Here is a 27,986-nt window from a genome sequence, read left to right on the forward strand (position 1 = left end):
GCCGTTGGCTCCGCTCTGCTCCTCTTACCGCCCTTCTATTTATATTTCTATTTTTTTGGCTGAATCCCCCGATGGCTGGTATGCTCTAATTAAGTGCATTTACTCTAATGAGCAAAAATGGCACCAGCAGTAGCAGCAGCAGCAGCAGCAGCAAAAGTAGCTCCAGCTCCAGATGCAGTGGCAAAAAACTGTCACAGCTCCGTGAACGAGGGAAGCCGTGCGTGAAAACTGCCCTCCAGCTGGCGAATGGGGTAGCTTTTGTGGTCTCGGTGCTGTTTTCTCGGAGGTCGACCTCATTTAAGGGCCAAGAACTCAAAACCTTTTAGCCAAGCAGCAATGGCCAAGTGCTTGGCCCGTTCCCGTCCGGTTTTCTCTGCACTCACCCAGCATTTGTCTATGCAAAATTTTGTGACGCTCATTAGTGCAATTTGCATGCATAACGGCAAATATGGCCAACAGCCAGATGAAGCCTCCGGCCTGTCCAGATTTCCAGCTGTCCGTCTATATATCTGGCAAGCCCATCTATTATATCCACAACAAATACACAAATGCAGATACACTGCGGCAAGAGGTACCAATTTAGTGGGATTTGTCTGCGATTTCAGTACTACAACAATTGGTTCTAAGCATTAAAATACATTTCCTTAATATACTCGCACAAAAAGACAAATTTAATTTGCAGTAAATTGAGCTGCTACTTTGTAGTATTGTTTTCCATATCACAGTGTAAATATCCGCAGGCAGTTGAGGATGAGAGTGCCTCGATGCGATGGCCGTTTCCACATTCATCAAATTCAGAGACAGAACAGAGGCATTTGCTCCGTTCATTTTCGAATTCAAATATGTAGACTACAATTTTTGTATTTGCCCAGCTCGTCTGCGCGTGTGTGTGTGTGTGTGTGTGTTTGAGTGTGAGTGTTGTTGGTGCCATTTCGGTTAAAAGAGGAGAGGATACCTCCAGCCCGATTCGGATTCGGATTCTGATACAGATTCAGCGACACTAAGTAAACAGCAGCGCAGCTGTGCCAAAGGATAACAGCACTCGTCGGCTGGCAGGCTTGAAAAATATGCAAATGTCAGCCAACAGACCCCAAAAACTGCACAATCCACATCGATATGCCCCATTGTATCCCACATCGAACAGCAGACCCTCGATCTGTTCGAACGCCCATCACATGCAGATAACACACAAAACAATCCGAATTAGTAGAAAGCAAAACAAGGCATTGCAAAAAAGATTTGGCCATAAGTGAGGCACGGGGCACGCAGCACTTGGCCGAAAACCAAATTCATTTTCAATTAAGAATTTTTCGGCATATCGACAGAAAATGTCCTATGCCTAATGCCTGGCAATGGAAAAACATTTGAAATGCTAACTAAATTACGCCAACTTCGCACACACATTTGCGCATGTCTCTGCATATTTAGTTTTTCGCAATTTACAGTGGCTGCTGCCACTGCCACTCGCCGTCCATATGTATTAGTGCTTGTATCTGTGTGTGCGTGCGTGTGTGTGTGGGGTGTCAGAATGTGGTCAAAATGCCAATTGCAAAACAATTGCATTTTGGTTACTTTGCTGTTGAGCCCGGAATTTCGATGGCAGCCACCTAACAAACACAGCGACGGCTTCCGTTGACACCATCCAAAGATAAAGGGAGTGTGAGGAGCACTGCAAAAAGATAAAATAACCAAATTAGGTACTTGGATAAACAATATTATATTCAAAAATCAAAAATAAACCCCAAAAACTTGAACAAATGGGAGCCATGAAATTGTTATGAGATAAATTCTAATAAATAAACTATAAAACATCGCTAGGTATGGAGCATTAAAAATAATCGTAGTGCTGAAAATTCGATTGTTTTTCTGTGTGCACACACATCTAGACACATCCAATGACAATTAAACTTTAGATTTTAAGTTAAAAGCAAAATATTGTAGCCGACACGCTGGCCATCCTTTTCACTTCTCCAGCTGCATTGCAGTGCGGCGTGAAAATTCAACTGGATTTTCTTTGTCTCCCACTCCGCCTTTTGATGCAATTCTAAAAATGGTTAGACGACAACCAGTTCCGTCATATTCACATACAAATACACACAAACTCGCACAGAGCCTGGAAAAACCGAAAAAGCAATTAAATTGTACACTCGGCACTGGCAGCAGGCAAAAGCCAAGCAAATCAACAACAACTATTACCAAATCCGTCGACAAAAGACACCAAAGGCATCATACAACAATATTATAACATTCGCCATTCGGCCAAAAATACATCAACTAGACACACTCACACACACTCACACACTGGCTCACACAAAAGTTTTTTATTTGTGTGACGCTTGTGTGTGTGACAGTTTGATATGCAAATACGTTTAATTTCGAAAACTAAACTAATAAAAGCTGCGCTGCAATGGCCATTCTGCAACCGAATATGTCTTCTTTTTTACGATGCCTACAAAAAACGCTGTAAAAACATAAACAAATGCGTTTTTTCAAAACTAATGCGTCTAATGTTTATGGCAGGCAAATTGGGAAAAAAATCACTTTTTGTTTTTCATTGCTTAAATCGACTTTTAGCTTAATGGCATAAAAATTCTTCGTGAAATGATATACAAAATTTATATCATATAGTTTTATGGCCATTATTTTTGCTAATTCAATTGCTATATTTTTTAACAGAATTTTTTTCTGCTAATTACATAAATTTTCATACAAAGACATACAAATTCAAAAAAAAAATTTATTTTACGCTTTACTTGATTTATTTGCGTTGAAAATTTTAATTAGCTTGAAAATAAATTTTAATTAAGAACAAGGACTCATGTTTAATATATTTTTTTGGAGCTAATTATGAAACCATTCTGCATCAATTAACTGAATTTGGATAAGTATAACCATTGGATTCCTGCTGAATCCCTTTGAAGCAGCCAATTCATTAGAAAATCTGCCTTCATTTCAATAGCAGCACGACACAAAATGGACTACTGAAATCAAAAATCAATTTATAGAGCCACGACAACGATGAGTTCGCAGGACGAAAATGTTAGGAAATTGCCACCCAGTGATGCGCCGAATATTTCAATACCCACTGATGAATATCTAGATTCGTAAACTACATGCCAAACGGACGTGATCCGTAGAATCACGCGGGTCCTATGAACACAGAGTCGAATGTACGGAATCTCTCTATCCGGCCGTTAAAATCGGCAACAAAAGAAATAGCACATTTCAACGTTTTGAATATGTAAAGGGATATTTTTCACATTATAATAAGAAATGAGGCTGAAGACGCGCCACGCATTTTGTGCTCCAGCAACTCGGAAAAATCCCCTCTATCTCACTCCATTTTCCTACGGCTTCCTTTAAAATGCAGAACAGCTGAAAAATCATATAAACACAAATAATAAAATCGACAATTTGGCAAGAGCCGCACGCACACACGCACAGTAATACATACACATTTACGTGTGTGCGTGTGAGCCTGCAATGAGCACATAACCGCAAATGTACTGCCAACAAAACGTGCCGCGATTCCACAAAAAGACCAATGGGAATTCTCAAAGCAAAATGGGTTAAAGTTACCACTCACACAGAGAACTTTTCGCGTAATCGACTCGACGTCGCCGCTGTCACGGCCGAAATCCCATTGGCCAGTTCAACTTCTTTATGGTAAGAAGGCATTCCAGCTTAGCTCCATCCGAAATTATTTTTCCTTGAATTTTGCTGATTTTTTTCAGTTCGGGACTATGTACATGATTTTATTAAAGATTACTTGAAATGTGTGCAGCAAAAGTTAATCTAACATCTATACTCCTTCCTGTTAAAAGTTCAAAAGTTAAAGTCTTAACAAGAATTTCTTTGAGATTGCTTACATTTTTTTTAAATATTCATAATGTACGAAATATCACTGCTAGCGAGAAAACACAAGTTAATCATTGCATATTTAATTTCTTACTATTTAGATATTAAATTAAAAGATTGTAGTTTATCTTAAAGAAGAGAGAATATTTTTTAGTCACTGTAGACTTTTTCCAAGGAACGAATCAATTTAAAGCCATTCGCAGAAGCTGTTTTGAGGGTGTAGGCCCATCATTTTCTCTTGAATAGTTATGGAATCAGGTTGGGCGCTCGTTCGGCTGCTGTTTCTTCTAATCTCCGCCAGAACAGAAGCTCGAAACAGAGGACACCAGCCTGTCAGGATGCAACCCAGGATCTATAATGGCATAAAAACGACTGTTGGATCGCTTGGTGGAGTCGGAATTCAGCTCTTCTATAAGAGAAATCTCGTCTGCACCGCAACACTTCTCACACCGCAACACATCCTTACGGCAGCCCATTGTTTCGGAAACCTGAAGATGTCTGAGTTCCACGTGATCGGGGGAAAGTCGTGGGAATTTACTGGGCACGACAGCAACCTTAAGAAGAATAAACTTATAAAGGTGCGAATTCATCCGAAATATGCGAAAGAGAAATTCATCGCGGATGTCGCGGTGGCCAAGATCAAGTATCCGTTGAATAACAAGAACGTTGGCTATGCCCAGATCTGTCGATCGGACCTAAGTCCAAATGATACACTCATTGCAGCCGGTTGGGGATTCGAAGGCGGCATCTGGGATGAGCTCAAAAGGAAAACATTTCGCATGATGAAAGTTAGTTTTGTGGGCATGCGGGATTGCCAGAAGAAGCTGGGTGGCAAGTTGCCACCCAATATCATCTGCGCCGGTGGCTACAATAACCAGACTCTCTGCTTCGGCGACTCCGGTGGACCACTGCTGTTGGGGCTGGAAGTTTGTGGCATCAACACGTGGACTTTCGAATGCGGCAACAACGCAAAGCCAGACGTGTACATGGACGTGCGCTACTATGCCAGCTTTATTGAAGAAACTATTAGTGACATGGGCTTTTGAAAAAATCGATTAAAATAAACTTCCATCACACCAACAAAATATGTTAGCTGCAGTGCACCTTTTTGTTAATATTAAATTTATTTGTGTTGGGAAACACAAGACTAGAACATTGAAACCATCTACGCTTACAACTTTGCCTTATCTATTCTATTAGAATTCAAACTGGAATTATGTGAGTGTGCCTCATATCTACTGTCAATCTTATGCAGCTGATAACCTAGATTTTTCTGTTTATAAATCGCGTCCAATTAATCAAGTGGATTCGTTTGATTGACATTCTACAATCTCGGATTGAAGAAGGCAGATGTAGAATGTAGAATGTGGCGCTCTTTGCACCTTAGACTCACGTGCTGTCACCTCATTCTTCGACTCTCTTCTTTCTCTCTGTCTCTTTTCTCTGAGATTTCTGAGAGAGAAAAAATGCAGTGCTGGCGCCTCGCCGGTAAAAATCATAAGAAAAAGGGGGAAAAGCGGGAACACAAAACACGCTGCTGGTGAAAATATCTTGCTCTGTCCCACAATTTACTTAAACCAATGTATTTACGACCTCTGCTCTTCGCGCTCTCTGCACTGGGAGAAATCAGCGAAGATGTGCTCTCATTTTGGGATCGTAATTCAAATAAATATTATCACTAATGAAGAGGATCTCAGCATGAATAAATGGTTCTGTTACTCACTACTTTACCAACAGACTTTTTTTATTTTTCTATTTTTAGGAACCGTTGTCTTAAACTGTACCATCAAGCATTTTCTTACTCAATACTCTTTACATTTTGTAAGAATTTTTGGCAATTGTTGTAAAACAAATGCTTGATCTGTAAATGAAAACAATAACCTGTTTAATAATATAAACCTGTTTAAATGGGACTCTAAAAATGTATACACAGCTGTGCCCAAGATAATAGCAGCACTATTATAACAATTGAATAATTTTTAGGAATACCAGTTACTTTAAAACAAACTTCAAAGAATTGGAATTCATTTCTATTGTATATAAAGATTCAAAATAATACCAAAAATTTAGTTCGCATGACTCAATATAAGCTTATACCGAAAATTACAAAAGACTTTTAAGGTAACTATTTATATGGCTTGTAGATGCAAGCCACTGTTTTATCATTTGTAATCATGCCATTTGTGAAAATAGTTTTTTATTAAATATACAAATTCAAAATATCACCAAAAATATAATTCGCATGACTCTATATAAGCTTATACCCAAAATTACCTTTAGGTAACTATATTTATGGTTTTAGGATTGGAAACCATTGTTTTATCATTTGTTATCACGCCTTTTGTGAAGATATTTGTTCATATGTATTTCTCCGAGTGGACAACTAGTGCGGCCCCCTTTAACCGTTGAGTACTAATTCCCCACGGGTCGCGGTCTCTCGCCATTCATTCAGTTCACGTTGGATTCTCAAAGCGAACGCGCGTCGATCGTTCTGCTCCCGAAAAGCTCTCCTCCGACTCTCCACGGATTCAACCGAATGCGTGACCGATTGTGATTCAGATTCGCCATTCAGATTGACATAGTGGCTGATAATTGCTGATAGTGCGTGTGTGCGTCAGTGTGTTCAATTCAGTTTGGTTTGGCTGACAAAGTTACTAGTTCAATTGCGAAATGAGGGAAATTGTGCATCTGCAGGCGGGCCAGTGCGGCAATCAGATCGGTTCGAAGGTGCGTATAATTGATATTCCATCGGTGTTCGCATCGCAGACCTTTGCTCTATTTTCTGGCCACTTTTCGCTATCCTAACCTCACATGTTTAATTATAAAACAGGGGGAAAAGTAGAAAGAGCGCTTTTCGCCTCTCTCTGCGACTTTCTTCTCTCAATCTCTCTCCTGCTCCCTCTCTCTCTCTCTCTTTTTCGTGGCTTTTCACGTTTTGTTTTGAGTGGGCAACAATTCAAATGGGAGGGGTGAGGGGACTGGGGGCTTGGGGGTGGCATAGATTATTTTGCCACTTCGGTAAACTATAAAACTGCAAAAAATTGGAGAAACCTAACGAACTTGGCACTTATCTTATCGCTCGCAAGATACGAGTATCAGCCACCTCGAAGTATCGCATTCAAATTGCCTTGGACTCGCCGCATAGCGCAGTCAATTAAACCCAGAAATCCGCTCGCAAACTAAGCAAAATCTCCTCAGTCAGGTGTAAACAATTAGCTCGCCGCTCACTGAAGAGCTTGTGATCAGCCGGCTATGCAAATCTACACAGAAAGAAATGTGGAAAAGTAGTTTGCGGAACATGAATGAACTTTATATGATTATTTAATCATAATAGAGTATTTACCTTAGTAATAGAGTATTTACTATAAAAAGAGCAGTTAGTGTTTATAAATTAAGTTGGAGATCTTATTCATTTATTTGGTGCTATAGATTATTTTTTCTGTGTACCTGGAGGTTTCACATTCCAGAAATCTGATCTGTGAACCAAGTATTTCTGGCGGGAACTTAGGGTAAACTACGGCAGCTTAGTGCCCTGTTAGTGGCATTTAGAAACTGGCTCGAAGGTTTCTCCGAAACTTCCGTCTTTTGGGCAATGAATATAGCTAACTGGTTCTGTAAACTAGTACTTTTCATGGGCCTTTTATGAGGTTTGCCCTCGCACAGTTGGCTGATCTTACAGTCATAAAGAACCCGTCCCTCAATAGCAGAAGGTTTCGTGTGTACGTCTAATTGCGGCAGCGGAGCTTGTAAATAATATCTGTATCTTGAACCGATGTATCTGACTCATGGCTGACTATGACAGAGTGGCGGCCTTATGAGTGCGCTATTTTCACTATCGGCGGCCTGTAATCAGTGGGCTTGTGTACACAACTTTAAACATAAGTACTCGAAACTAAAAACTGATATGGGTTGCGCCGAAAATAGCAATTACATAGTGTGTTCTGGTATTTTTGAGTTGAAAAGCGGGAGCATGTTTGTGGGCAATTAGATGAGTGGAAATGAAAACATCGCCCATTCTAAGCTAATTCAGCGCATTAACATTAACTCGCACAATTTGCCGCGTCATGAAAATCCAGCTACAAAAAGTCGTTGACGTTTGACACAATTTTTTGTATTTACAAGTAAAATGCTTATTTCTTTTTTGTTTTGTCTTTTTCCCGGCGTTTCCCAGAGCAGTTTTCTCTGACCGTTTCTCTTTTCTCTCGCGTTGCTCGCTTTTCCTCTTCAGTTTTATGCAAACACATTTCCACATATTTTCAAGCACTTTTTTTCGTGTTTTCACCACTGCCTTTGCAGTTAATTAGAACGCACTTTTCCGGGATAAGCCCCCATCCGATTTTGTACGCCCCCGAATCAGAGCATTATTACATCCATATTTTGCGGGCATTGTTATGGGTATTGTGCAGCTAAAAAATAAATACGATTATTTATGCAATTTGCGCTTATCGAATCTTTATAGATGGCATAAAACTTGTTTGTTGGTGCATTAAATTTGAATATAATAATGGCGAACATATTTTGTTGCTTGTCCTATTCATGCGCTTTTTTATTCACTGCCCGATTTTGTGCCTTAATTGAATGTCCTTTTCTGATTAATTGGCTGTCAGTATGAAATATTGTTGCAGCCTAGAATAAACAAATAATAAATGTGCAAAACTGCCTACATGGCAAAACAGTGTGCACAATGGTGTATGGCGTAAATGGTGAATGTGATTTTTAAATAAATTTTCAAAACTAATTGCTCCGCTGATAAAGGCCAATAAGCAAATAAAAAAACATAACAGATTGATTACACATTAAGAGCAGAGCTTATTCACACATGAATGGTTTGCAAACAGAAAGGATTGTAATTATAAAAACAGAGCTTAACAATTGAAATCCTGGCAGCGTATGCATGTTTTGTACACATAATGTTTTCATTGAATTGAATTGAATTCGATTTTAAGGCAGACTGCTATTTAAGCCATTTTCTTGGCTTCGGTTTAATATTGCAAAATGCCGTCGAAAGCGTCTTCCGGCTTTCCCTTTGCCAACACCCGAAATTGATCACATATGTATCAGGCGAGGCAAAGGCATCTATCCAAGGATATTTTGGCCTGCAGCGAGAGTTCGTTTTTCTTTTTCTTCATTATTTACATAAACCTAATTTTCCCTAAATCATTTTGTGAACAATAACAAGGAAAATCTATTTACGGCATGGCATAAAGCCGAAGGAAAAGCGTTGTGCCACCATGGCGGGGAAAGTGCGGATGAAATTTATAGACGAGGAGCACATAGAAAGCGGAGAAAACGGGGAAATCGGGGAAAACGGAGAAAGCCAGGCAAGAACAGACAATAAAATTAAAGAGTGGAATAAGACAGGCTGCAACGGCTCCTTTGAGCCAATGTGGCATGCTGGCACACCCGTCTACTCCGCCCCAGGATACGTTTGTTTGGCCCATAATGGTAGGGCATCATCGAGCAGCGCCAAAATAATGCACAAAATTGAATTATCGATGACGCTCGCTGGCAGCAGTAATTTCTTTATGGTTACCCGATATCGAGCCGGGTAACTGGGGAATCGGTCGGATTACATTATGGCCCGGCATTACGGCTTTGGCACGTCATAGGTAATGCCCTCGCTCGTATGCAAATGCAATTTTCATGCGGCATTGCATATACATACTCCGATGCTGATGGGTGGACCTGGATAAACAAGCCATCGCTAACTTAGTTGGCATCTTCCATTCAGTTCAGCGCGTTGCCTTCGACAAAATGGTGATGTATACTGCACTTGCAAATTGTATTTCTACGTTCAGTCTTACTGGGTTTTCGCAATCAATGAATGTTGATTAGCAATCGAAGATTGCACTTATGTGGACCGATTTCATTATGGCTCTTAGACGAGGGCCATGGCCAACAATAACTTCAGCAAAATAATCGAAGGGGAAAAAACTGGGAAGAGTGTCGATGGAGAAGTACCACCAAGGGTTAAAACATCCCACTTTTTTCGCCGGCGAAATATTTTTCAATTTACATAAAAATGCGTTTATGCATACCAAATGAGCCGCACTCACACACCAACACCCCTTTTTGCAGCTGCTAGCGCACAGCGTCCTTGCGCCTAGCAGTATGCAATAGAAAATGGAAATGGAAAAGAAGGCCGGAGGCGTGGCAGGTGTAAGGGCACAGTCGACGCTCTGCTCCGCTGCACAAACTGATTATAAATAAACAAAAGGGAATTTTTATAAATATTTTCCACACACCACACACACACTCGCACACACTGGCACCCACTTCCCCGCCATTTGCGTAGCTGCTGGCTTGATGGAATATAAAAATTACTTATTTATGTATATATTTTTGCTCAGTTACGCTTTGCTTTGAACATGTGCATGCAAATTGATGAACAAAGGCGAAATCACAAAAAAGAAACTGCGCATAAATATTAGGAAAATGTGAGGGGGAAAAAAACATAATAGCATTCGTTTCGTATTGTCAGCTCATCTTCACCCTTTTGCTAAGCAAACATGCAATTTCACAATAAAAGCGGTCTTAATCGGATTAGGATTATAATACAAATTAAAAACAATTCAAATATCATTGTCTTCAGCTATAATAAGTATTCCCAAAAATATTTTATAAATCTCTTGCAACTAAACAACATACTATATACATATCTGGAAATGGACAAATTTTGTTAGCTTACCCTTTTCTGCAGCAATGGTCCACAAATTCATTAGTTGAGCTGCCCAACTTAAAGTGGAAGCTGACCAATCATTTGGTTTATACACTTTCCCTGTGCAATATATGTTTGCACTCCTCCGAGGACACCAAACCAAGCCGAACATGGCCGAAATGGAAGCCCAAGTGCTGCTCCTGCCTTTGTGGGCACCTGTAAGCCGCTTGCTCCCTCTGAGCCGACAGGTTGACCAGGCCAACAATGGGGCGTATGCCCACATGGCCAGTCAGGCAGTCCGGCAAATGGCCATTTGTTATTTATTTAACACTTTTAAAAAGCATTCCGCTCTTTTGCTCATTAATATCTCATGCTGCTCTTAACGCCATTCAGACAGCCAGTTCTCGGGCAAAAGTGCAAATTGCATATGGTAAGTGGAGTTGGATTGCCAGGGAGTTGGGGCATATGTTTCATTACCATTGTTATTCGAGCAATTGTTTTGCTCGCTCGCTCTCAGGCTCAAATTTTTTTTTTTTTTTTTTGTTTTTTTGCAGCCTTTCAGTTTTTCAATTACTTTGGTAATTTTATATTATTGAAATTGCAAGCCGCAAATTGTAATTATTGCGCATTACACTGCCAACGAGCCCTGCACGACGGCAGATAACGCCCAGCCATGAAATATGTTGGTCCGTTGTAATCTGGTATTTAAGAAAAAATTAATAATACAATAAAGCAGCTGGCAATGCGTTTTACACACGCCGAGTTCTCGCCAGTTCGGCCACGGGAATTATTTATGCAATTGGATTTGCCGGCTATGCGAACTACAAATTGCTGTCTTTTCGATAAGAAGGCAGAAATATTTTACACACGCCCTCGGCTTTCAGAGAAAGCCGGCAGATAAAGCATTTGGCCGGCAGATATTAACCGCAAAACGCCAGCAAATTTATGACAAAGCGGGGCGTAATTAAGCCAAAATACAAAATACAGCTACCAGAAATAACAATAATCAAGATTGGGTTGGCTCTGCTTTTGCACGTGTGTCTGCTTTTCGATTCATTTTGGATCGTTTTATTTTATTTGCGCAAATTGCGTTGACTAATTGTGCGACCAAAAACACGAAATGAATTGCCTAAATAAACAAAGAGAAAAATCTTATTTAGAATGCAGGATGCTCTACCAGGATATGGCCTTAAAATTTGCTGCTTTAATAGAAAATTAAATATATATTTAGATGAAAACCCAGCTTTAACATGGTAGGAGAACTGCATTTTCGAAAAACTATCTGATCGATTTTTGTGGCAGTGATATTTTAGCCAACAAAATGCAGTAAAACTTATGCCCCAACAAGTGAAAGCATGCACTAAACGCAAAAATAACGAAAGCAAATGCGCGAAACCTCATTAAAAACCTATGTGGTCAAAATATTTATCATTCATGTGCTCCTGCTAAATCCACGCTCGACTAGCGTTTGTTTGCATTTGTTTGGACAAACATATGTCCGGCTGCATGTCCTTGAAAGATTAACATCGGTTTTATTATTTATGGCAGGCGGAGGAGGGAGGAGTAGGGAGGAGTAGGAGCATTTCTGCAAAAAGAAATTCGACATTTTAGGCGAACAAAAACCGCAATCGCACGAATAACTTGGCCTAAATGCGGGTGGCTGGGGGAGAGAAACTATTGCGAATCTGAATCAACAATCTGGTTTCGGGTTTTCGGCCATAATGATGGCTAGATCAACACATTTGGCAAATTGTGCAGATAGGCGCACACATATCAAAGCATAATTTAAATTTGTGGTCTGTCAAGTTAGCGCAACGAAATTAATCAAAATGTTTTGAGAGCTACGAGTGTTGCAATTATTTTTGTTTTCCACTGGCCAACGACCAATACGAGTGAATATTCAGCAATTTCGTGGCAATCCAATTAAGTGCGATTTTCTGCACTGTATTAGTTTTAGAGAAACCAGCAGGACTTCAAATCGCCGGCCAGCCATAATATTCCCGCATTTTACACACAAGTTTTTCAATTTGCCGTATTTGCATTTGCCTTATATTGTATTTTATTTCGGGCTTATTTGACAAACAGTATTAATTGGATTTTTTATGCTCGCACATATATTACCAGTCATTCCGCATCCGAAATGGCAAAATGGCAATTAAAATGAAAAATAAAACACTGCGCGGTAGTTGTGTAAAAAGTTTTGCATTGCCCGATCAAATGGTCAAAGGGAAATTCACGCTTGGTGGTAATAAAAATTAATTTCATTGTGGAATCATAAAAATCGTTATAGGATATTCCTGCAAAATGACCAAGTTTTATCTGCAAATGCACTCGTCCTGCGGGACAGAGATAGAAGTAGATCGAAATTGATTAATAGGGCGAAAGTTTGCTCAGTTCTTTATGTCCTTTTCATTGATTCCACTGCATTTCCCAATCATTATAAAAAACATGAAATATTTTTATAGTGAAGCGGCACAAAAAAACAAGGTAATGGTATTATATTCATTAATATCCAACAGCGCTTTATTTGTCCCGCACTTAATAAAGCCAGACCTCAAATAGAGCAGATCGTAAAAAATAATGTTCGCTGGCAAAAAAAAGGCAGTACATCAAATTCCCGGCAGATATTTGTGGCAGCTACGTTGCCACAGATAAATTGGATAAATTTTTGGACCGTTTCTGCTATGTTCTTTAAGGATTATCGTGTCGTATTTGTTTTGAGAGTTTCAGCGATTTCCTCTGCCCATTTCGCTGCCTTGCCATCTAACCTGTCTTAATTTCTTTGATGGCTCAGATGCTCCACCGCCAATTCAGGTGGTGGTGGCATCCACTTGCCATTTAGCACCACATGCGCTCACGCTTAACAGCACACAAATACTTTCGCCCGACACTGTTTATTTATTTAGCTTTTGCCAAAGTGTTCTTCAAGCCATGAACTTCATATCGCTTACCATATAAATATTATTATTATTATTACCCTCTTTGCCGCTGGCAACCGGCCTAAATTCACGGTTCTGTGTGTGAGTGTATGTGGCATGATGGAGTGCAAGTGGCAGTTGTTTATGTGCATGCTGTGGCAGGAACGTACAACATACGGCTGAGTCTGCTCCCCAAATGTGGCCATTAGCAAATATTATTGCAACCCTTCGGCCGACAGGCTCTTTGTCGTTTTGAGATTGTCTCTGAGGCCAGAACCTCATCTTTTAAGATGATTCGAAGTCAACTTTATAGTTTCCCATTTAATCCATTGCAAGGCTCAGATTACTTTCAACATAAATACATATTGAAAAGGATTTATCTATGAAATATGAGTTTTTGCAACTTGAAAGCGACTTGAGAAATGGAAAATCGAAACACATCTCATTAATGACCATTATTTTGGCATAAACATTAAAAGCAATGGCATAAGAGCGACACCTGAGCACAAATCATATCTGATTTGGGCCATGTTTGCCTCGTTTTGACCACGGAGCAGCAAACAATCGAGACCATGGTGGCCATGCACACCACGTCACTCCCGCAGACAGACGCACCAGCACACACACCAACACACATGGACAAACACAGACGCACCGTGCACATTAGTTAAGTCAATAGCAGTTCGACCAACGAAATATACCATAAATATTTACATATCTAAATCGACAATTATTGAAATCTCAATTGAAATTGTTTGTTAGCCGCATCGCTCTGTGTCTGCATGGGAGGTTAAATTAAGCCATACGCACCGTTGACACACACATCTATACCTTTCGCATATCTACAAGATACATTGATATCTACAGGAGGGATAAGCTCAAGAACCATAGCCGTTGGAATCTTACAAGACGACAGATGCCATCAGAGGATTAACCCTCGAAAGCAGTGGTTTGATTATTTACCAAAGGCGAGGGAGGCCTAAAAAGTTGGAAGCACACGAAATAATTCTTAAATAAATATATACTTTTGCTAATAGTATTTAGCTGTATTAGGTTTATTGAAAAGCCATATGAAAAATGTAGCCGCCATTCTTCGATGATCATTAGTTATGTCATGTATAGAATTTTATAAAATATCATTCATGTACTTTATAATTTATTAGTAATGGTATCCGCCAACTTTTAGCTGTTGTTTCCTAAATTAGATCTTGGCAACCTTACTGCAACTCAATTACTTGAGCTCAATGAAGCCGTTGCATTTATTCAATTTCCACCCATGCTCTCGCCGCCAACAGTGCGTATGAGTTATGGAAATTTTAATTATAAGCTATTTGATGTTGCACTTAGACTGCGTCACCGATGTCCTTGTGTGAGCGCGTCGCATGCGGGTGTATGAGTGTGTGTGTTTATGCACACAGACGGCACCACACAATAAGCCGAAAGCCGAATGACCAATACTAATGAACCAATATTTGCATATCCTTGCTGGACAAGAGTCTTTGGCCGTTGATTTAATAGGAACCATAGTGTGGCAGGGCATCTTGAATTTAAAGCAGCACTCAAAAGCGCTTTAATGCCAAGGGCAATTAAAAAAATATAAAAATTAAAACAACATAAACAACGCAGTTTGCAGCAGCCGAAAAAAAAATTGGATTGCATTGGGAAAATACTGCTCGGCGTATGCAACGCAACGCACTGATAATGACAATTAGTGGCCACATTTAAATTGATGCACTTGACGATAAATGCAATTGCAAATTCAGCCACCATGCGTGTGTACAAAGGGTAATTTACAGGGGAAAAATTGCATTTTTCTGGCGAACCCAACTCGCCTCGAAACTCACACGTGCCGTCCAAATTGAGGCTGCTTTATATGAGTGTATGGGCATGCCGGGCAATAAATTGCAGCTGCATCGCCAATTGCTTCATTCGCAATGGCTACGTGAGTCTAATTATGCTGCTCCATTTCGCAGGACTCTGCCCCAAAAAGTAGGCTATATTCACACTCTGAATAAAATATGTCTAAGATTTTAGCATATATCCTGCTAGGAACATTTGAATTTAATATTATTATAAAATTTTTGACTAAAAAGTAAGTCATGGGAACTCTGAAAATATCATGGAGCATTTTTCAAAAATCCACAGGCAAGCGTTGCCCTTTTTTCTGAGTGCCAGCATTTTATGGCCCTAAACGACGTCGGCCAATAAAGACAACATGCGAGTGTGGCATATCTGTCAACTGTCGATAAGATCCTTTTAGTGTTATTACAAAATATCCTTATATTTGCAGCTCCATTCGGCGGAGCATTAAACGTAGTTTGGGGTACAATTCGTTATTTGCCTTGTGCACACATAAATTGCATTTTTGAGCAGTTGGAGACGGATGGAGCTCAGCTGCCAATTGCCAGTATCCAGTATCCACTTTTCAGTTACCAGCTACCAGCTACCAGCTACCAGCTACCAGCTACCAGTTAGCAGTTACCAGTTACCAGCTGCCCAGCGCTGAGGATGTATGCCATATAGAAATGGTGGATTTATACGTTTTGTTCTTTTTTCCCGCTGCGAATCGAATCGAATTGAATGGTTTATGGCCGCAGGCTGCAAAGTGTCATTCGTCGATGGGCGGCCGTTAAGTTTCCAGAGTGTTTTGGCATTTTCGGTTTTATGGCAAGGGTTATATTCAGCCGGCCAAAGCTCATTACTCTAATGGATGGCGAATGCAATCCCCCATCCGGCGCATATTCAAATAGATTTTTCGAAATTAAAATAAATTAACTTGGGCAAACGCTTTGCATTTTAAGCGTACGGCCGCAAATCGCGCGGATTTGTCGCACATTTGTAAATTTGCAAATGATCGAAATGCGCTGAAATCCTGTTTATTATTTTATAATTAGCTTAATGCCGTTGGCCGAAAATTGAATTGCATTTCCAGTTTGTTTTGCGCCTGTCAGCGGGCATAAATGGGTTAAGAAAACGTCATAAGAGTTGGGCATGCGGGTTAATACGTTTGCGGCTGGATTTTTAATGATTTTCACACAGGAACGTTAATTAGAAATGCATAATATTTTTTGTATATTTCTGGCATTGAATGTGGGCCCATTGAAATATATAGATATTTAATTATTTATTTTAATTGCATTTTAATAAAAATGGCATAATGTCAGGCAACCTAACAATTATTATTTTAGAGCAATGGATAATTTTTTTAATTTTTTCCAACCCTGCTGACAACTTAATTAAAATGTTCGCAAAAAATGCGTGCATTCACGTATGTGCCAAACGCAAGAATCTAAATTAAATCACATAATTCAGTTGGGCAGCGGACATTTTCATGAAATTGAATAAATAGCGAAGCGAAGTGCGGCGCCATCATTTCGCATGTCAAGCTCAGCGCCTTGAGACAAACTTGGGCATCATTTAATATTTATTACTGCAATTGTTTATTATTTATGTGAGCCGCGAGCTACGGCAGCAAATTTAGTATGCAAACGCAGCTGCCGCGCAAGCTGCGACCCCTGCCACGCCCCCTAAATCCAGCGCCCCCACCGCTCGTTCACTTCCGGTGCGACATGCACTTCCGTCGCTTTGCGCCACTCGCATCCTTGTCCAAAGCAAGCTGAAATGTCTTTTTAGAGCCGGCGGCTAAGAAGAACAGAACCGAACAGAGATACAGAGGCCAAAAATTATTTATTAAAAATGAAATGAAATTAAAGTATTATATGGTAATATTTTACAAATTAAATAGCTTCAAAATATGCGGAAAACAAGTAGCATTAACTTGAATAATAAATTATGTTGTAATTATACTCACTTGTCTTACTTCAATCAATGTAATTTTTATAAAGGGTATATAGGGTGTCCTAACCTGAAAATGAAACATTAAATACAAGCTGCATAGGTTTATTTTCCGTGTAAAGCTGGTCAGAATTAATTTATTCGCATTTTTTCCTTTCTTCCTGCGGATCGCGACTTTGCCACTTGACTTTTGTCTCGGTTTTTGTGCAAACGCTTTGGGAATTTTAATTTTGGATTTCTTTCAAGTTGGACCAAGGAGTTTGGTAGCCACAAAAAGCGGGCGCCGCAAAATGGCGCCGCTTTGGTCAACGCACGCAGCTCTTTTGTTTACTTTTAATTTGATCATTGGTGCTTTTTTTGTTTTTTTCATCCTGTGGCCAAGTGGCTTTCGCCAGGTTCCCTCGGTTGCTCTTGGCCACATGGAAGTAATTTTGTAATTAAGCAATTTGACCGCAGCCAGTGAAAAGTTTTAAGCAAATGAAGGCAGCGTAATTGTTTTTTTTTTCCTGCACCGCCACTTGGCATGGGGCATTCCACGAAATGGGAATCTGATGGCCTGTCGCGGACCACTTTACCCACTTCAAAAACTGCCAAACATGGCCGTTGGTCGTGTTCATATTTTGGTGTATTCTTTTTGGTTGTCAGGAGCAAGCGGATGATGGGCAGATCGACTGGCAAAAGTTTTTGTAAATAAATTATGCTGCTCACTCAATGCCAACGGGCGGCTAACGGAGCGTGAGTAGTCGGAAAAGAAAAGCGCTTATCTGCAATTGGCTTCCTAGAAAGCATTTGAATTTCCCCACAGGCAACAAGTGCCCAGGCCCAGGGTCCAAGGAGCAGGGACCAAGGACGAAGGACTCCCATGCGGGCGCATGGAAGGGGACTGTGCATGCAAATCAAAGTTATTGTCAAGCCAAAAGTGCCCACCGATGCGTACAATTGAGTGTCATATTTCCAGTTTGTTATGTATGCAAAAGCCAGCATGTGAGGGCCAAAACTTCTACTACTGCCAGGCGAAAGTTTTCTTGGCCAGCGATTTTTCTTGTCTCTATTTTGGCCTTGCCATGCAACTTGTTATCATTGTTGCGTGTCTAAGAGCCAATGGAGGAGCAAAACTTTTGCCAAACAATCGCACTGGCAGCGCAAACATTTATGCGGCTCTTGGATTAGCATGGCATGGTGTCTTCGGTACAGCTGAATGCCAAAAAGATACAGATACGCGCACACATACATTGCACATGCTCGGGGGCTGGTACAAAAAAGGACGACTGTGCTCTTTGTGTGTGTGCAATCAACCGTTATCAAATTTTTCGAACTTTTACAACTTTCACCTAGCCCTTTTTACTTTGTCCGCCTGCTGGGAAAACTTCAACGCTTTACGCAAGCCACTTAACTATTTATGGCCCAAATGCAGGCGTGTATGCTCCGGGAATCCCCGGCAAGACTGTGCCTCAAAGTGCTCGATGGAATGTCTGACAACCGGGCTTGACATAAACACCGGGTGCCATGCATTATTCAGGACATTTACTTCATGCACAGGAGAAAATATTTGGCTTTCATGCTGTCATTTCAATTACAACGTGTTCACTTCATGACATCGAAAGAATATGGCAAATAATATTTACTTTTAATGGGTTGGATTCGATTCTTGATGACATCAATTACGGGCCATTTTATTTGAGTTTGAATAGCTAATAATATTTAATCCATGAGTTTGTTTTGATTTTGGAGATCCTAAAGATTTTAATTCAAGCAAAAGCCTTTTTGCATGCCAACAGCCTTAACAATATATGTCATTTGCATATGTCGCATCGATATGTCACAGATAAGATACGATCTGATATATGATCTGATATCGACTCTACCGAATTGATTGCCAATTTGGGTGATGGGTTTCTCTCGGTGCTGTCATTTTCTCGACAGCCACTTGAGTTTATAGCGCTCTTGGGAAAACGGGCAAGTCGCATCTTCAGCGCCATGTGCGACTAATTAAAATTCATATTCAGTAATCAATCTGCCAGTGACCTTCGGTATTACCAGCCATGGAATAAATGCGTGAAAAATACTCGCATATAAAAGTGAATTCATGGCCCTTGGCTGCCACCGCTGCCACTGCTGCCTTTTAGTCCATTAAAAATCATTTCGATCAATGGGAGCTGTGGCAGGCCGAGCGCACACATTGCGATTTTCTCACAATTAGCATTTTTCACCATTTTCTCCCGTTTTCCTTCCATTTTCCCGCTGCTTTCATACCCCCACACGCACTCACCTGTGGGGCGGAGCGGAGAAAGGGGGGGGGCGATTGAAACATTTTTAAAAATTTGAAATTCATATGCGCAGCAAACGTGAAATGTTTTGCCAAGCGTATTGTGCAATAAAAAATAAAGAGCGAAACCAAAAACAAAACAAACACGAAGGGAGCTGGAGAATTTCTTGTGTAAATAAAATCGAGAAACGCTATCGAGAGGGTACACATGCATACAAATACACATATATTCCTGTGCGCAGGTATGTGTGTATGAAAATACCTAAAAGGATTCAATTATTCCCGCTCGTTACACAACAACAAAAAAATAACACGGCATGAAAAAATTGCGCGCCCATGGAAGTATGCAACAGAAATTGCTCACGGCATGTAAAGTGCTCGCTGTGCGGGTGTGTGTGTGTGAGTGTGGGGGGGTATGGGGGTATGAGGTCATGCAGCATATGCACGCGCATAAATCGACGACAGATACGAGCACTCCAATGGCGGCGGCAATAAAAGCAAGAGGCATGTAAAAAGGACACTCATATTTATATGCATTGATTGCCAAAGCAATGCAACACACACAAACACACGCACACGCACACACGCACACTCACACCCACACCCACAGCACATTGATTGTAAAATAATATTTCTGAAAAGGAAAACGGAGGCAAGAGGCCCGCGAAATTTCATTGCACACCAGCGGGCGCTGTCACGAAATATCACGCATACGTCATGTGAAACGAACGGTGGGTCTCATATGCAAATGCGCTCATTGCGGCCACCGCATATTTGCATAAAGCAGGCGGCCTCCATTATGCACTTAAATCATTATTGAAACGGCATTAAAGTAGCGCTCATCGCATTGTTCTCTGTGCCACTTGCAGTTCTGGGAAATCATCTCCGACGAGCACGGCATCGATCCCAATGGCTACTACCACGGCGAGTCCGCCCTGCAGCACGAGCGTATCGATGTCTACTACAACGAGGCCAGCAGCGGCAAGTACGTGCCGCGAGCGGTGCTCATCGACTTGGAGCCGGGCACCATGGACTCCGTTCGCCAGTCGCCGATGGGCCAGCTCTTCCGGCCGGATAACTTCGTTTACGGCCAGTCGGGAGCCGGTGAGTACAAATCCAGCTGCAGATAATCCCTGGTGGGTCAGGCCATAAGTGACAAGCTCTTCCACGTCACATTTGTGGTCTCTTTTTGAGCATTTGATTGTTAGTTGATACTAGCAACATTCATTTGCTTATCAACGTATAAACCAGCCATTTTTAGAAAACATACATAGGAACGTATAACACGTAACTATATTTCATAATAAGCTAGAATTTCCTAATGGGGCTCAGCCCAAAAAGTGTCCCAACTCCGCTGAAAACAGTGGCATCCCATGTTCTACCGTTGCTGTTTCGTATCCTGCCTCCTTGGGCATTCTCCTAATGCATTTCCGTTGCACTCGTTAATGGGCGAATGTGGTGCTCATGTGTTCAGGGACGTGGCTTTTGTTTTCCTGCCGCTTTTCGGGATGCTTTTGTTCCGACCAAAGTCCACTGCCGCACCATCATCCTTTTGCCACGGCAGTTATTGCAGCTGGACCAGCCATGTTGCAACATCGAAAACAGGAGCAGCAGCAGCAGCAGCAGCAGGGGCATCAGCAGGGGCAGGGGCATGGGAAGCAGCAACATCCGTGACAACGGCAGCCACAGAGGGCGGCCTTATCCTTGCTTTGATAAGTTCCAACCGATTGACAAGATGAGCACGGCATTGTTATCACAGGGGAGCTTATCAGCTAACAGCCGCCTGTGGGATACTTCTGCCGCGGTCAGGACCGCCCGGTCGGCCCACTTCATCCTCAGTGACCATGATGGCTATGATGATTGCAATTATAAAATGGCCTGCGGATGACGACGAAAATTAATTTTGTACATGTCAGGCGCTGTGGCTGCGGCTGTGGCTTCCGTAATGACCCACAAACGCCGCGAACTTTGATGAGTTTTGGCTTAGTAGCATAGCTGTTAAGCGATCCAATTTAAAGACCGGCAGTTTGAGAGTTTAAGATGCATTTGAATAGTATTCTATATATTATATATTCGCAGGCAACAACTGGGCCAAGGGCCACTACACAGAGGGCGCCGAGCTGATCGACTCCGTGCTGGAGGTGCTGCGCAAGGAATCCGAGGGCTGCGACTGCCTGCAGGGCTTCCAGCTGGCGCACTCGCTGGGCGGAGGCACTGGCTCCGGACTGGGCACACTGCTCATCTCGAAGATTCGCGAGGAGTACCCCGATCGCATCATGAACTCGTTCTCCGTGGTGCCCTCGCCGAAGGTAAGTGCTCCCTGCCCACTTGCTACACTGGCATTGCAGCATATCATTATCATTGTGGTCATGACGAATGCAATCCGCTTAGCCAAATCAGCTTACTGCCGCGCACAATGCCGCCAGCAAATCAGGGTGTGTCCTCGCCGAACGGCAGTTGACATCGAGCATGTACCACCATTTTGGACCAGCCATGGTGACGGTCCTAAGCCGACCCAAAAGCGCTTTACACCTGCACGCGTTTTGGCCAAATTAGCAGGCGAAAGCCGCAGAGAGCCGCTCCCGTTTATATTCGTGTGTCGAAAGTATGCCGCAAATGTTATTTTATTTATGCAATTCATACGCTAAATTCAATTGGCGGCTTTGCGCGCAGCCTGGGCAGCTTTGTTCGAATTATTCTAATTAATTTGCAGGCGAAATTAGCTGCACCGCCAACGAGCAGCGGCCAAAGCCTAATTGGCAATGCAATTTTAATGCAATTTGGTGGCTCGAAATCGCAAGATCGATCTGCTCCCCTTCGCCTGCACTTTTTCCACAGCCTTTCAGCCTTTTCTTTTTTTTGACACGCCTCAATTGGCGCTTAATTAACCCAGTTGCATATATTACACGTGCGTTCCGAATATGCATTATAGTTGTAGAAATATTAATAGATGTAGGGGCTGCACGTGATACGCCTTCAATTGCATTATTCGCATTTAATTACATTTTGACGTTTAATTAAATTTATTCAGTGCACAATTAATGGCCAATGGCAGGAGGTCATGTTGGTAGGCAAACAATTACAGCATTTTGCATTGCTTTAACAAATAATAGTACAAAAATGGCATAGCTAAACAGTTGGCATTAAAATCAAATGCGACGGAAACTTTAGTCGTTTAATTAGCCAAATAGAAAGGGGCATATATACATATACTTTAGTGCACATTTAATCAAGAAAAGGATTAAGTACCCAAAGACCATTCCGAATGTCTCTAGGTATATTTTAGCCAATAAACTATAATCTGGTTTTAAGTTTTAGGAGGACGCCTACTATTGGGCCGAGTGAAATGGAATCGATTGAGATTTTCGCATACATCTTGGGCAAATGTGAGTTCCAAGACTCCGGAGAGAAGGTAGATTTCGTGAGGCGTGAAATTAACATTTGACAATGTTCTTATTGGCATATCGGAGTGCACAATAAATTTTATGGAATTTTTAGTGCAGCCCAGAGGGCACACACACTCGAACTGCGTTAAATTTATTACCGTCACGGCTGAACGCCAATGGTCAACTATTGAACCACTGCCTGAACTCCGCACTCCGCACTCCGACCTCCGACCCCCCAGCAAATGTGGGCCTGTTTGGGGGGGAGGGGCTTAACTTTAAATGCCGGAATATGCGAATATGCGGAGAGTGGAGAGTGGAGTACAGCCCCCATCCGGATATACATAGCACCCCGCCCCCTTCGGACGGTTATTTATGCGCCGCGCTGGTTTTGGCCGGCTTACCGCAATGTTTTGGCCTCGGCGGTCATTTTATTGCGGCCTGGCCTGACACATGCCTGTCACGTTATGGCGGTTTTAAAACGCGCGTATGTGCGTATATAATTTAATAGTTTTTCATAGGCCATGTAAGGCCTTTGTCGCTTTGATTGGCGTCATTTATGCAAATGCAGCCCATTCACACAGAATAATCAGCGCGAAAAAGGCGGCATCTCTGTTGGTTTAAATGCTCAATATTTTTGCCTTTGATTAACGTATTTAATTGCGTTCATTAATTAACGAAAGTCGCTTGCGAACTGAAGCATCCGCATGGTTGCCATGGCTGCGCACACTGGGATTTGCACCTGCCGTTTGGACAATGCAAGGATATCAAAATGCATGCTCGTAAATCCTACAGATTTCTAATCACACACACCCACAGATAAATATTGTGTCCTGGCGGTGTACAAATAGTGAGGCTGGCAACAAATACCAAATACAAAATGCAAAATGCAAAATGCATATGTACGAGCATAACTCATTAGTATTAACTGCATGTACCACCTAAGCAGACAAGGTGTGTGTTGTGTGCTTCGAGTGTGGGTGTGTACACAGCAAAAAACTGCTATTTAATCAACTTATGCAAATCAAATCGGTTCAGAAGTATAGAATATACGAGAGAAAGTAGACAAAAATATGTTCTAGGTAGACAGAATTTCCTCTTTTGCACAACATGCGAGCGTAGAATTTTATATTTATTTTTAAGCTGAGTAACTAAGTAATTAAGAAATCAGATTTGTAAATGTATTAAGTTGGGCATGTCCTGAGGGGCAAGGCCTGCTCTTCAAAAGTTCTCCATGTGCAAGGCAGCTCGAGAGGATGGGTGGCAATGCACGTTATCGCTCTAGGGCTGCGGCCATTAAATAATTGCCACAATTTATGTGCACACACTACGCATACGGCGAACTGAGGCTGGAGTGAAGTTTGTCGCATGCTTCGCAGTGGCCGGTCCGCATGAAATCCCTTACCATGCCCCTGCCACATTCAACATCCGACGAGCAATGCATCTTGGCTGCCCAAATATAGAGGGCAAGCCAAAGATTATACATAATTTTCAATTTGCAGCATTCGAAACACACACCAGGCATGTATGAATGCGAATGCGAATGTGAATTTGAATGTGAATGTGAATGGGGCTATACGAGTACCTGGCACCCAGATGTTTGTGCAACATGCAACTGCATTTATGCAACAACTCTCGGCCTGAGTGCCGCTCCAGGCTCAAAATGGCATTAGCAACTGCAGGTTGCAGCCACAAACAACTGGCTGTATTAATAGGGTCTGCTATTCAGTTAGCACTGCATTCGAATTGCATCCTGTTGGCAGAATGCATTTTTCATGTCCTGCCTCAACAAGCAGCAATGCGATTGGCCAAAAGAAGTGGGATTAGATAGACAATCGTTGATTACTGCCCAGAACAAATGCCAAGAGGGAACTAGATTTCAGCTTGGTTTGAAGTGGCCTTTGAAAAATAGTCGTCTTTAAAGCCACTTTAATAAAAACCTTAAAAAGTTGCATTAACAATAAGAAGCTAAGAAAACAATATGCATACTTCCCAAGAGTTCCTATGGATTTTGAAGACTGTAAGTGTAAGCTGGATAAGCTTTAGCAATGGCCCAGCTATGCCACTACTCATCCATTTAATTAATTGATTTACACATATGTTGGTACTTAAAACTGGCTCCTCTGTGAGTCCGCTGATTGCTGATAGCATTGCTAATTAACAAAGTTGTATCTGCTCCTCCTTCTGCATGTCGCACTGCTGCCTCCATCGACACCACAAATGCGTCCAGGTATCCGACACTGTCGTGGAGCCGTACAATGCCACGCTGTCCATCCACCAGCTGGTGGAGAACACCGACGAGACCTTCTGCATTGACAACGAGGCTCTCTACGACATCTGCTTCCGCACGCTGAAGCTATCGTCGCCCACCTACGGCGATCTGAACCATCTCGTCTCCGTGAGTACCCCTGGTCAATCTATCTAATGCATCCTCTGTTTGTCTGTCCCACCCCCGTTTCCTCCTCCTGCTCCTGCTCCTGCTCCTGCTCCGGGGTCTACTCCTTCTCCAATCGGAATCCATGGCGGAAAGGTGTCTGAGGTGGTGGTGGAGCCATATAACGCCACGTTGTCGCTGCACCAGCTAATTGTGGACACCGATGAGACGTTCTGCATCGACAACGAGGCCTTGTATGACATCTGCTATCGGAGCTTGCATATCTGCTCGCCCACCTACCAGGATCTCAACCACCTAGTGTCCGTGAGTAGCTAAGATGAAGTTGCGAATGACGACGACCAGATCAGCAACAAGCCCTGGAGCAATATATCCACCTCTTCTTCCCCACATTATATACCACTTCACTTTTCTTGACAATAATACAGCCTACCCTCGCCCAACCAGGTCACAATGTCCGGAGTGACCACCTGCCTGCGCTTCCCCGGCCAGCTGAACGCTGATCTTCGCAAGCTGGCGGTGAACATGGTGCCCTTCCCGCGTCTGCACTTCTTCATGCCCGGATTCGCTCCCCTGACCGCCAAGGGATCCCAGCAATATCGCGCCCTCACGGTGGCCGAGCTGACCCAGCAAATGTTCGATGCCAAAAACATGATGACCGCCTGCGATCCCCGGCACGGACGCTACCTCACCGTGGCCTGCATCTTCCGGGGTGAGTCCAGCCGCTAGATGAAATCCCCGGGGTGGGAAAAGAAAAATAGTTATTTAACAAGAAGCCCTAAACACTTCCACGCCGGAATGCCAGAATGCCAGAAAACACAGGGATCCATTCATCTATCCGCTCATTTATTCAGGAGCCCCGCACCGGCTTATCCCAGCCAACTTTGTCACTTTGTCATGGGCAGCCGGTGGCGCACCTGTCCGCCGATTTTCCGGACCCGCAGGCACGTAGTCGTGCCGCCAGTGGTGGCTCAAAGGGGGTGGTTTTTAGAACATGGCAAAAACTCTACAGCTAAAAACCTCTAAAAGGCATTACCAAACTAGTAGTACTAGTAGTACCAGAACAATCTTTACCTGGAAATGGACTAGGACAAAATTGTCCTTTGCAATCAAAGCACTTGAGATCTGAGCAGCACTTAGAAACCCCCAAGATAGCCCACCCATACGCCCCTGGCAAACACCTTGGACTCCTTGGGGGCTTGGCTTTGGCGACGATTTTATTAGCCAAAGCCGAGCACTGGGCCTACTACTTATGGGCGCCACTAAAAATGATTAATGCCCCTGGCTGGCGGCTAAAAAGGCTGCAATCCGTCAACGCGCACGTAGCGCAAATTTGTTAGCCACGGCATACCGCCCTCGTCTGGCCCAGCGAAAAGGTCGCTGGCATTTTTTCGCGCTAATTCTTAAATTAATAAACTGCGATGCGGCACCCAAAAGTCTGCCGCATAATATTTCATTTGCTATTCCTTGTGTGCGCCGCGCTTTCGCCCTCGCTTTTGACTGATGACTCGCAAAACGCGCGTAATTAGAAATTTACTTTCAAGATCCATTGGGGAATTGCGACCGCCGCCTGACACGGCCCCCAGGCCTAACTAATCATGCCGAACGTGACTTGGGCTGCACTGCACCCACACCCCAGCGCAGCTCAGCTCAGCTCAGCTCAGCTCTGCTCGGCCCAGCTTAGCCCAGCGCTCGCCCAGATCCGGCGGCACCATCTCAGCCATCTCAGGATTCGTTTTCGTCTCCGACCGACTGCCAGAAATACTTGCAAAATAATTAATCACAAGAATGTGCGGAAAAAATGCCAGCGAGCAGGAATTTAAACAACTTTTTTAGTTACCTCCTGGGACTGCTTCACTGTTTCAGTGTTTCCATTCCCAACACCGAGATGAGATCCCAGTGCAGGTGGCCAGGTGCGCAGGCAGGACTTGGAAGCCATTTAGTATTTCATATTCAGGGATTTGGGGATTCCGCCGGCGCATCAAAGCGAACTTGCCTTTTGATGTAAATGCGCACAGGAAGGAACTGTCGCTCGCCCGAAGGCATCTTTTTTAACGCTTGCTCAATAATTAACAGGACCCATGTCCATGAAGGAGGTGGACACCCAGATGTACAACGTGCAGAGCAAGAACAGCAGCTACTTTGTCGAATGGATTCCCAACAACGTCAAGGTGGCCGTCTGTGACATCCCGCCCCGTGGCCTCAAGATGTCCGCCACCTTCATCGGCAACTCGACCGCCATCCAGGAGATCTTTAAACGCATCTCCGAGCAGTTCACCGCCATGTTCCGGCGCAAGGCCTTCCTGCACTGGTACACCGGCGAGGGCATGGACGAGATGGAGTTCACCGAGGCCGAGAGCAACATGAACGACCTGATATCCGAGTACCAGCAGTACCAGGTGAGCAGTGTTCCATATCCTTGCGCAGACCGTCGCTGCAAATGTAAAGCATCTTTAAAACGATTCCATTTCGTTTCCTTCTCCAGGAGGCTACCGCCGACGACGAAGTGGAGTTCGATGACGAGCAGGGCGAGCAGGAAGGCTACGAGTCTGAGGTCCTGCAGAACGGTAATGGCGAGTAAAGGCCTAGAAACAATCACAACTGTAGCTGTTTTCTGTATACTATTTTGTAAAATATTTGGCCCGAAAGGGCTTCAAATAAATTTTTAGTAAATGTAGTACAAAATCACGACTCCCTTGAAAGTTCGCAATTGAAA

At 42.7% G+C, this 27,986-nt stretch overlaps 2 protein-coding genes across 2 annotated transcripts; both read left to right on the plus strand.

Annotated features, from left to right (window-relative positions):
* Positions 1-4,106: 4,106 nt before the first annotated feature.
* On the plus strand, positions 4,107-4,923 carry LOC6554280 (seminase). The gene has a single exon (XM_001981440.3). It carries the CDS (start codon positions 4,107-4,109, stop codon positions 4,902-4,904), a length of 798 nt encoding a protein of 265 aa, XP_001981476.2. The 3' UTR covers positions 4,905-4,923.
* Positions 4,924-6,306: 1,383 nt separating this feature from the next.
* LOC6554318 (tubulin beta chain) lies at positions 6,307-27,944 on the plus strand. The gene is made up of 7 exons (XM_001981441.3): positions 6,307-6,585; positions 20,365-20,599; positions 21,575-21,804; positions 25,109-25,276; positions 25,718-25,982; positions 27,347-27,669; positions 27,756-27,944. The coding sequence occupies exons 1-7, from the start codon at positions 6,529-6,531 to the stop codon at positions 27,849-27,851; spliced, it is 1,374 nt and encodes a 457-aa protein (XP_001981477.2). The 5' UTR covers positions 6,307-6,528; the 3' UTR covers positions 27,852-27,944.
* Positions 27,945-27,986: the final 42 nt, after the last annotated feature.

The sequence above is a fragment of the Drosophila erecta genome, unplaced genomic scaffold, assembly GCF_003286155.1.
Source record: "Drosophila erecta strain 14021-0224.00,06,07 unplaced genomic scaffold, DereRS2 tig00000000-arrow-pilon, whole genome shotgun sequence".
In the NCBI taxonomy this organism is placed as follows: Eukaryota; Metazoa; Arthropoda; class Insecta; order Diptera; family Drosophilidae; genus Drosophila; species Drosophila erecta.